The following is a 10,790-nucleotide window of genomic DNA, read 5'->3' as shown; positions in this document are numbered from 1 at the left end:
TAAAAAAATTGTCTAATTTAAATTTTTTTTTTATTAAAATATTATTAAATAACATTACCTAAAATAATTGATATCAGTGAACACTTAATAAAGGATCGTAATAAAATGAAGTAAATTTAACAATTACTAATGATTATTATGTAACTTAAACAATTATATATCTATCTATCACGTCTCTTAACGAATTTTATATAGAATTTTCTCTTTTTTATACATTTTATGCTGAACTTTTTTTTTGGGGTCAACAACAATTAATAGGATTCTGAATTCTGATAAAATTTTGTAAAATGCTCTGATAGAATTTTGGAAGGAATCCTAATATTCAAACACGAATGAGTCGTTGATGATTTTGTCTGACCTAGTAAACACCATTAACAATGGGAAGCAATGCTAATCCTGTTGTCCAATTCTGTTGTTCAACAGCAACGACATTCATTGGATGATGAAGAGGAAATCATAGGCTTTGAAGACACAGATATTCAAGCTGGGATTGATAAATGTTCACGAAGTCTGATGGGAAGGATAATGGTTGTTCGGCTCTTTAGTGCAGAAACTATAAAATCTGCCTTGTATGCATTTTGGAGACAACTTGAAGGTTTCAAGGTGCAGAGCTATGGAGGGAATATTTTTCAGTTCTATTTTGATAATGAGATCGACGTAACCAGAATAGAGAGAGGCGCCCGTGGTTTTTCAAAAAATTCATTATCAATATTAGATGCTGGAAATAGGAAAAATAGTAGAAGATAGAGATTTTGATAATGTCCTTATTTGGATACAATTATGGGAACTCTTTGAATATTACAAGACAAAGAAGTTAAGAAGAAAGATTGGAAGGGCTTACGGTGACGTAATTGATGAAGATATTTTCCATATCTCCAAAATTTTAGTTCACAGGATGCAGAATGTTATAGAAAGTGTTATAAGCGCTAATTAGAGTATCTTCATCAAAAGAAGATTCATTAGTGACAATATTTTCATTGCACGTGAATTTATTTACTTTATAAAGAACAAAACATATGGATTTCAGGATTTAGCCTTGAAATTAGATATGAACAAAGCCTATCATAGGGTGGAATGGAGTTTTATATAAGATATTTTAAAGAAAATGGGTTTCTGCTAGAAATGAATTAGCTGGTTAAAGGAGCGTGTGATGACGGTTTCTTATTCTATTACTATAGAAGGATAACCTCATGACTTTTTCAAGCCATGTAGAGGGTAGCGTCAATGTGACCTTCTCTCACTACAAGAAAAATCACTTTTAGCAGCCATTTATTTTGCTTTTAGCGGTAATAAAAATAGCCGCTAATACATTTACCGGCAATTAGACATTAGCCGTCTTATGCTTTGCTGCTAAAAGGTTTTAGCGGCAATTATAACATTTGCTGATAAAGACTTTTTTAATGGCCGCAAAAAATATATAAATTTTAGCGGCCATTTTCTTGGCAATTTATATAGCCACCAAAAGTAATTCTAAAATTGCAATGTATTCATTTTTAGTGGGCATTGTTATTGCCGCCAAAACTCATTTTACTGGCAATTTATATAGCCACTAAAAATAATTCTAAAATTATAATGTTATTCACTTTTACCGACCATTACTATTGCCGCTAAAATCTTAAGACTTTTTTTAGTTATATTATACTCATTTTCTTATAAGCAATGAACTACTTTTTTTAGAATCTCAATTATTTTTGCTAACAATTATTATTATTATGAATAATATAAATATAGTGAAATTAATTACTACAAAATGAGATATTTTATTAAACTCAAAATATTAATACATAAATTTCTCTTGAAAAGTAATAAATCATGTTACAAATCTAAACAACAAAAAATATTACAAGCCTATAAACTCAAAATGAGATTCCAACAGAGTTGCCATCTCCCCTTCTATCTCAACAGTAAGATCCATCATCCTTTCCTGACGATCAAATTTTCCTCCACATTTCATGCATTTTATCTACAAAGTATGAGGTGCATGTGTTTACTCTCTATAATTCATAAGGAAAAAGACCCTGCAACATTTGTAAATGTAAGATAAAATTGCACAAGGCACAAAAGAACATATAAAAATAAACAAAATAAATAGAAATTTGTTCAAGAAAGAACCTTGTCACTGTGAAATAGCTTCTTAACATTTGGTTGAACTCTTAGTATTTTCTCCTCCAGAACTATTTTTATGTTACAAAACCAAACACAAATACATTTGGTAATATGAATGAATTATACATTAAAAGAGAGAATAATATATGTACTTTTGGCAAGGAAGCCAGTGGCTCCAGTGATGAGAATGGTCTTATCCTTAACGAAGTGGAGTATGCTTCCCAACTCCATTATTGAAACAGAACAAAGAGAGCGAGAAAAATGTATGACACGTTGGACATGATGCTTTACTAGCTTATTCCCCTCTAAACCAGCCCTCCATTCATCAAAGGTATGTCTCAAAAAAAGAAGAGAAATTACTACCTTTAAAAAATTCATGGCAAGACATAATGATTTAGGATGTGTACGTTTGTTTCAACTTATGTTGCATTGTGACAGGTTGTTTAGTGGTGTGGACAACATATACTGTGTGTTCTTGGGGAGCTTGCACAACCTTAGCATGCTGAACAAGCAATATGGGCTATCAAAGGGAACCAATGAGGCAATGTTCATCTTTGAAGCCTATAGGACCCTCCGTGATAGAGGTCCATACCATGCTGATCAAGTCCTCAAGGAACTTGAGGGCAGTTTTGGATTTGTCATCTATGACAACAAGGATGGAACTGTTTTTGTTGCTTCTGTGAGTTTTCATGTTCCTTTAATTTCTGAGCCCTCTAAAATATTAAGTAGTAGAAATGTGTGATTTTGATAATATAGTGGTGGTACTAATTTGCTGACACATGTTGTTTTGTGTTTGAATATATAGGGTTCTAATGGCCAGATTGGACTCTATTGGGGTATTGCAGTTGATGGATCAGTAGTTGTTTCTGAGGACTTGGAACTTATCAAAGCAAGTTGTGCTAAATCTTTTGCTCCCTTCCCAACTGGTATGCAAATTTAGCTAGAATGCAAAATCACTTGTATGTTGTTGTCACTAGTTATAAAGTAAATAAAAATTGTACATCTAAATAGTTTTGAAATAAAGTAATTAAACAAATAAAATTTACTCAAAACCACTTAATTTTGAACTAATTTGTGCCGGTAAAATAGTCGTACCTGTGCAACATAGCGTGTTGGTACTTCACAACAAGATTTCCCGAGTCCAAGAGCTGTGCAGTTAAGTTATTTGAAGTTTGGAGGGATGAAGATATGTTGGATGACCAAACAACACTAGTGTTTGCGTCATTGAGAACTTAAAGAATTCCCTTGTCACTGAATTTCAAGAGTCCGGACGTGCTTTGAAGGGGTCTTTCTCTATTGGCCACCCACGCTACTGTCGGGTTTCTTGATGCATCTCTGTACCACACACCCAAATACCGACTTGTACCAGTTTTAGGATTGAAGAAACCCAGTTCAAAGCTTCCATCAACTGAAACTAAGGTCTCACCATCTCTCATAGATTGACCCGTTCCCAACTGATATGTTGAAGTGGAAGTTCTCACGCAAGACACTAGAAAGAACCAAATAATTAACATACTGAACTTGCCTACATAACTCAGGAAGGATACGAACCTATTTTGATTTAATAAAAAGTCATTATTCAATAAGAGTCAGGTAAACAATGATGAACATTAGCAAATAAAATGCATGATTGGTGAGTAAATAATAAAATTATAATAATGTAACATGAAAGAACTTCAAAGTTTCTAAGTTTGGAATTTCCACCTGCAGGAAAGAACCAAATACAAACTTTGTTACTCCATAAATATAAATTATCTTATTTGTTGCAATAAGAACATATCTTGGGAGCATCTCTACTATTACCATCGATACACATCTCTGCTAAAGCTGCAATTGGTAAAATTTTTCATGTTCAAAAATAAAGCAATTTCCCTGAGTTTCTCACAACCGCAAATTTGAAATCCTATGTCAGTTGCACAATTAACACAAGTATTAACAAAAATTAGCAGTAGCATCTTCAAATTTGAAAGCTAAAACACTCAAAATTGCTGACAAATAAAATTGGGAGAGAGAGAGAGAGAAAGGAGAAGAGAACTGCCGAACCTTTTCGCGAACATGCAGCGCCGGAATTGGAGGAGATGCAGAGAAGGAGGAGCTTGGAGAACAAGAGCTCAATCTTGAAATTTTGCAGCGAGCATCTGGTTAAGAAGCTCCTCAACCTTCGCGTTGAACTTCCTTGTCGCCATTGACTATGCTTTTGAAGATGAAAGTGATGCCGGTTCCACCGTTGCGACATAGATCTGAGACGAACGAAGAAACGAAGACAGCAACGCGGATCTGAGGCGGAGGATGAAAATAGGAACAACGATGCAATTTGAATGATGGACGATTGTCGGTGATGGCAAGGTCTGCGGCGGTGGTCTGCGATGGAGGGAATGCTTGAGGTTGTGCCGTTGTTGGGTGGGAGAGTCTTTTACTATGTGTTGGCAAATGGCAATTGATGAAAGAAGATGATAAAAATAAAAATAAAATAAAAAATTAGTGGCAATAATGATAATTGCCGTTGTTGATGGGAAAAAATTAGAGTTAAAATAGAAAGACAGTAATAATTTAGTGGCAATAGTAATAATTGCCATTATAAAATATAATAATAATGGTAAATGTATAATTGCCACTAAAATATAACTTAAATAAAATTAATGGTAGTCATTGTATTATGGCCACTAAAAATTTGTCACTAAAACTAATTTTTTTAGTAGTGTCTCTATTTATTTCTTTTTTGCATAAATAGCCTGATCCATCTACTCCATAGAGGAGAACAGAGACACAAAATTGTGGGTTTGAGACTAAATCGCAAATGTCCTATTATCAACCATCTTTTCTTCGCAGATAATTCTATACTATTCAGTTAGGCTATAGAGGAAGCTTGCCATAACTTAATGAATGTCTTACACACGTATTCATTACTCAGTGGTCAGATGGTCAATCTTGAAAAATTCTCTGTGTTTTTTAGCCATAACACACCATCCAAAGTAAGGCAAAAGTTAGCAAGAATCCTTAGTGTTCCTCACGTGGGTAATCAAGATAGATATCTCGGATTACCAGCTGTAATAAATAGGACGAAGAAGACTACCTTAAATTATGTTAAAGATAAGGTTTCTTAGAAGCTGTAACATTGAAAACAATCACTGCTATCAATTAGTGGGAGGGAGGTCCTTATAAAAGTGGTGGCAACAGCCATCCCTATTTACACTCTTAGCTACTTTAAACTTCCAGAGACACTGCTGGAAGAGATTCACCGGATGTTGTTATAGTTTTGGTGGAGTCAGAGGGATATGGAGAGGAGGATGCATTGAGTAAAATAGAGTGTCATTTGCAGACCAAAATCTCAGGGAAGCCTGAACATTAAGGACCTTAGAACTTTCAATCTAGCTATGTTGGGCAAGTAGGGATGGAGATTACAGACAAAGCCTAACTCGCTGATTCACAAAGTCTATAAAAGCAAGTATTTCAGATATTCTGATTTTCTAAGGACTGTAATTGGAATTAACCCTTCATGGGGTTGGAAGAGAGAAAAGTTAAGAAAAGGGAGTGAAATGGAAGATAGGTAATGAGCACTTTGTTTGGATATGGGAGGATCTATAGATCAAGAATCAGTCAGTGCTAGCTACCCAAACAATTCTAACCAGGGACCCACAATTGATATGGGTTAATCAACTCATAACAGAAAGAAGACAATGGAACCAGCAACTCATAATATATCAGTTCAGTTTAGAAATATCACAGATTATCCTACAGACTGAAATTGATGAGGGGCAAGATTTTGTTATCTGGCCATGGATGATGGGAGGAAGCTACACAGCAACTTCAAGATACGAATTGGCCCACCAATTTTATCACAACTAATGCATACTCAATGTCAGCAGAAGAAGCTCTAGATTAGAACACTATTTGGAACCTGAAAGTACAACTCGAAATTAGAGTTTTTTGTGGAAAGTAATGGATAGGGAATTGCTAGTGAGCCAAAGGATCCACGAAAGGATTAGCACTATTTCTCCATATTGCTGAAGATGCAACTTAGCTGAAGAATCTGTTCACTATTCTTTGATTAGCTATATGCAGTCTCAAAGTGCATGGCTCTGCTCTGGAATTGAAGCCCCTAAAATACAAAGCGACCAAGAAACCTGGTAATGGTGGTCTGAACTAGCCGAAAAGATGATGTACAAAAGGAACAATCAGATGAAGACGAGAGAAGCTACAATTTGATATGGAAAATTTAGAAGGCGCGTAACAAATTCATTTTTGAAGGAGAAGCTTTAACCGGATATCACGTTTGAAAATTGGTTAGGAAGAGTGCAATTGAATTTCAGAACTCCTTAGGTTTGTGAAAAGCAAGTCGAAGAAGCTGATGGATGGAACAAGAACTTCGCTACTTGAACATTGCACCTAGTTACTTTATTCTTATTTATTCCTATTTTGGTTGTTCCATTATGTCTAAAGCTATGTTGGGAATCCCCTTTTTGTCATCATGTGAGGTCTAGAGAGTAGACCCAAAAATTTTATTTTCATAGAATGAANNTATCTATCAATAATACAAATTGTTCCATATCTAATTTAGTGACCTAGCCCCATAATTAATAATCTCTATAATTTTTTTTGTGGATATCTTTCCTCCCTTGTTCTCTCCTATTCCTCTTCAGTTTATACTCCTCACTTAAAACTCGTTAAGATTTTATTGATAGATTTGATTCATGATTTCTCCGAGTCAAACATGAATTGCTTAATTATTAATTAGAATAAACATAATCAATGTGTAATTAAGTAGGTCTAAAAATATTCTTAGCCTATGATACTATTGAAAGTATTCTTTTGCTCTGACAATATCTTTTTCTGAATTCCTTCTTGATTATTACTGTGAGGTGGTCGAGCAAATGGACCTTGGACCTTTACTATTAGACTCCTTAGGAACAAATTTTATCAAGCTATGTTTTCAAAATATATATTATAAATAAAATAACGGGCAAATCACTATATTAAACTATGGTGAGGAAATATTTACAAAAGTCAGCCAAATTAAAAACTGGTTCATGAATTAACCAAGAGACATTTGTATATAGTTCGAATCTATCTAATTCGAATCATACTTATTCGAATTACACACACGCACACACCCATTAATTTGAATCAACCTGATTCGAATTACACCGAAGCACGCATTTCTAAGTAATTCGAATCTGACTGATTCGAATTACACAAAGATTAATTCGAATTATACTGGTTGGAATTATACAGGGCCAGGCGTGTATAAATATGGCGTGAATGTGAATTGATCTCATTAGAGTGTGAAAATGGCTAGTGAGGAGAGTTTTGTAGTGTTGGTTCATCACAGAGGATCGATTAAGAGGAAAACACGATCTGGTGTGAAGTTCACCGATAAGGATCCTCTCAGTATTTTTATGAGGTCTACGACGAGCTATGATGACCTTGTGAATTCTATACTCCAGAAACTTGGTCTGCAAGGCGTAAAATGGGTTAAGAAGTTTTTTATCGCATTCCGATCTCAGTGCTGCAAGATATCGTGAAGTATGATTGTTTCACGATCGGTAGTGATGAGGATCGGACTTGCAGGTCATGTTTCATTGTCATCGGCAGTTTCCTGAGGTTAGGACACCTGAGCTGTTGGCGAAGTTGGTTGATGTGGTATCTAGCTCGGGGGGTTCGAACCGAAATACCCACACTATATAGGCACAGTAGCCGATTCTAACTCCAGACCTGTTGGTGCATCTTCGTCCGTCCCTGTGAATGAATCTCTGGTCGAGCCTGTCGCCTCCCCGTCGTTCGCTGTGAATAAACCACTTGCAAAACCACTAACAAAACCCCTAACAAAACCACTAAAATAAACCACTAACAAAACCACATACATTGTCACTAACAAAACATAAAAAATCGGTCACATACAAACTTTACCAACGTCACTTACCATCAAAACCACTAACATAACGTATATAAACAAATGAATAAGTTACTTAATCCCACTTTAAAAAAAAAATACGTACTAAGCTTATCGTTGATGACCCCGGCTATATGAAGAACATCCTGCTTGAGCCTTTGTTGGAGCGAATTTGGGTCGTTTTCCTTGAGATTTGGTGGGGTATGATAATGGAAAAGTGGTTCGAATGAGGTTGGTTCGAACTCCTTTTATAGCCGAAGCAAGTGTAATTCGAAACACCCCAATTCGAATTACTACTAGAGCCAAAAAATGAGTAATTCGAATTAGCCAGATTCGAATTACTTAGGAACGCGTGCTTGGGTGTAATTCGAATAAGGTTGATTCGAATTATAGGGTGTGTGCGTCTGTGTGTAGTTTGAATCAGAATGATTCAAATTACATGCAAATAGAGTTCGAATTAGGTAGATTCAAATTATATAGAAATGTCTCTTGGTTGATTTATGAACCAATTTTTTATTTGGCTGATTTGTGTAATTTTTTACTCTCCTTGACTTATTTAAGTGATTTGCCCTAAAATAACTATTAATTAAGTAATAAGACCTATTGCAGTTCCGTTATTTTTTCTTGAAGGTTAGATCACACTAGAAGTAGAGGAAGGAAATCATGTTAAAAATTATACTTTACTTTTTTAATTGAAAAAAAAATGAGAGAGTTATTCTCGAAGAAATTCTACTTATGCTTGGGAGTCTGGTGAGGGCCTCTTAGCGTGCTCCCCAAGTCGGCTGAAACTGTTTAGGCCTAGGTCATGAAGGTGCTTTTTTGGAGCATTTATCAGATTTGCCGAGGATCATTTCGTAATAGTTCTAATGTGAGGTGTCCGAGCAAATAGGTCTTGAATTATTTTTTGTTATTAGACACTAGGAATAATACCTATTGCCTTATATTTTCAAAAATATATGTGAAAAATAAAATAAGTGTTAAGTAATATTTAAAATAAAAAATTATTCACATGAAAATAACTAAGCAAATAAGAATAATATAATTATAATGGTTATATCTCTAATACATTCTTTCAAATAATTTTTTTTTTAAAATTTGATTAAAATTTTACATAAACTTTTTTTTTCTTTTAATTTGTTTTATATTTACTTCCTTTTTTATTGGAGTCTAACGATAACTGAATTCTAGATTTCTTTATTATAAAAATTCTGATATCAAATTAGAGATTAGTTTTTCAAAAAATTTAAGTTGGTAGAATGGAAGGAGACTAATAAATAATTATATGTCTAAAACACTTCTCATTTTCAGTTAATATCATATTTTTAAAAAAAATAAATTGTAACTTTCATTTTCTTGCACCGATAAAATTTTATATTTATCAACCTTGTGTGATATCCAATATGCTATATAAGTTTTGTCACATTAAAACAACATTATTATATAACAATGACCATTTCTCAAAATGTATCGAATTCAAGAGGCAATCAAGCTTAATAAAAATAATAAAAATATATATCCTTCAAAAATAACTCTTCGTAAAACGAGGGGAGACAAACAATATTCTACCTATTCTAAAATCATATTGCGTATATAGCATTAAGAAAGATCTTAGGCCTGTATATGGCTGCATAAAATCCAGTCTTTCATAAATTTGTAGTTCAAATAAAATAAAAGAAAGAAACATATATATCATATATGGCACATGCATTAATATCATTGTTGATTATTGGAATTATTATTTGTACTGTGTTTATTGAATCTCAATCGTCTAATAGTCCTGTTCGTGAGGAGTTTAGGATTAAAAGGTGTATTGAAGATTGCAAATATCGCTTTAAACCTAGTATTGTACTAATTGGGGACTGCATTAAGAGATGTAAAGCTAGGTTTGAGGAGAAGACTTAGTCTGTGGTAAGTATATATACGAGTCTTTATGATTTTTTTTTTATTTTCTGAATTTGAGTCTTTTTGAGACTATATTAACGTATATATAAATATATTATGTATGATAAATTATTTTCCACATTTTTATGAGTATAGAGTCATTAATAAGTCAGGACAAAAAACCCTAAAATATTCACCTAAATTTGTAAAATAGAAATTTAAGCAAGTCATGATGCGCAAAATAGCACCTAACAATATGTGAAGTTATTATTTGCTGCAGGCATGTCAAAATTGAAATTTAAATAATTTTTTTATTAAACAGAAGAAGATTAATTTGAGCAGTTCGACCAGACCAGAAAATCATGATTCACATTTTTCAAGCCTCTGCAGTATGTATGTGTATGCAGTGCATATATATAATTAGCCCTTGAAGACTGAGAATTGTACAATTCAATACAATAAACTTGTAGCAATAATATTTCAGCATAGTTTCATTTTTCTCTGATTTCTTATGCAGACACACACACTCTTTATTTGTTCCTTTATCTATTCTTTCAACGTCTATAATTTCCATATAATCTAAAATTATATATTTGTTAATTTAAAATTATATAATTATTCTAACGATAATTAATAAATATTAAATAAAATAATTTTAGACTATTTAAATTATTTTTTTATTATTTTTCAAATATTATTGAATTCAGTATTTAGGACAAATTAAAACGCACAATGATTAGGAGGAAATTTCGAATAACCAAATAGCAAAGAATAATCATGCCAAATCATATTATATATGTGTACTGTACCAGCTTCAAAGTGAGATTAATTGACAATAATTCTAATCAATGACACATTAAAAGTTAGACTAAGTTTTATCTGATTAGAAATTACCAAAAAAAAAAAAAAAAAA

The 10,790-nt window shown here is 33.1% G+C and overlaps 1 protein-coding gene and 2 long non-coding RNA genes across 6 annotated transcripts; 2 read left to right on the top strand and 1 right to left on the bottom strand.

The window, feature by feature from the left end:
• Window positions 1,741–4,606, bottom strand: LOC110269027. Of its 3 annotated transcripts, none has more exons than XR_002357915.1 (4): window positions 4,150–4,606; window positions 3,202–3,933; window positions 2,113–2,174; window positions 1,741–2,018 (listed from the first exon to the last, which is right to left on the bottom strand). It is a non-coding gene; the product is annotated as an uncharacterized LOC110269027 (long non-coding RNA). The 3 variants fall into 3 exon arrangements; XR_002357917.1 differs by having other exon boundaries at window positions 3,202–3,657; window positions 4,150–4,599; XR_002357916.1 differs by having other exon boundaries at window positions 3,202–3,595; window positions 4,150–4,592.
• LOC107627767 (stem-specific protein TSJT1-like) lies at window positions 2,148–3,181 on the top strand. Of its 2 annotated transcripts, XM_021116263.1 has the most exons (3): window positions 2,194–2,437; window positions 2,545–2,785; window positions 2,912–3,090. In XM_021116263.1, the coding sequence occupies exons 2-3, from the start codon at window positions 2,606–2,608 to the stop codon at window positions 3,044–3,046; spliced, it is 315 nt and encodes a 104-aa protein (XP_020971922.1). In that variant the 5' UTR covers window positions 2,194–2,437; window positions 2,545–2,605; the 3' UTR covers window positions 3,047–3,090. The 2 variants fall into 2 exon arrangements, with proteins under 2 accessions (XP_020971921.1, XP_020971922.1); XM_021116262.1 differs by having other exon boundaries at window positions 2,148–2,785; window positions 2,912–3,181.
• On the top strand, window positions 9,534–10,377 carry LOC107628511. Its single transcript, XR_001617820.2, has 2 exons — window positions 9,534–9,904; window positions 10,200–10,377. It is a non-coding gene; the product is annotated as an uncharacterized LOC107628511 (long non-coding RNA).

Source organism: Arachis ipaensis, chromosome B02, assembly GCF_000816755.2.
Source record: "Arachis ipaensis cultivar K30076 chromosome B02, Araip1.1, whole genome shotgun sequence".
Lineage (NCBI taxonomy): Eukaryota > Viridiplantae > Streptophyta > Magnoliopsida > Fabales > Fabaceae > Arachis > Arachis ipaensis.
Note: the sequence above shows the minus strand (reverse complement) of the source record. Positions and strands in the feature narration are given on the sequence as shown.

Excerpts from the sequence above, each read along its gene's own strand:
- LOC107627767 (XM_021116262.1), top strand. The coding sequence starts at position 2,483 with ATGGCAAGACATAATGATTTAGGATGTGTACGTTTGTTTCAACTTATG. Across the intron at positions 2,786-2,911 it reads GAACTGTTTTTGTTGCTTCT|GGTTCTAATGGCCAGATTGG; the intron begins GTGAGTTTTCAT and ends TTGAATATATAG.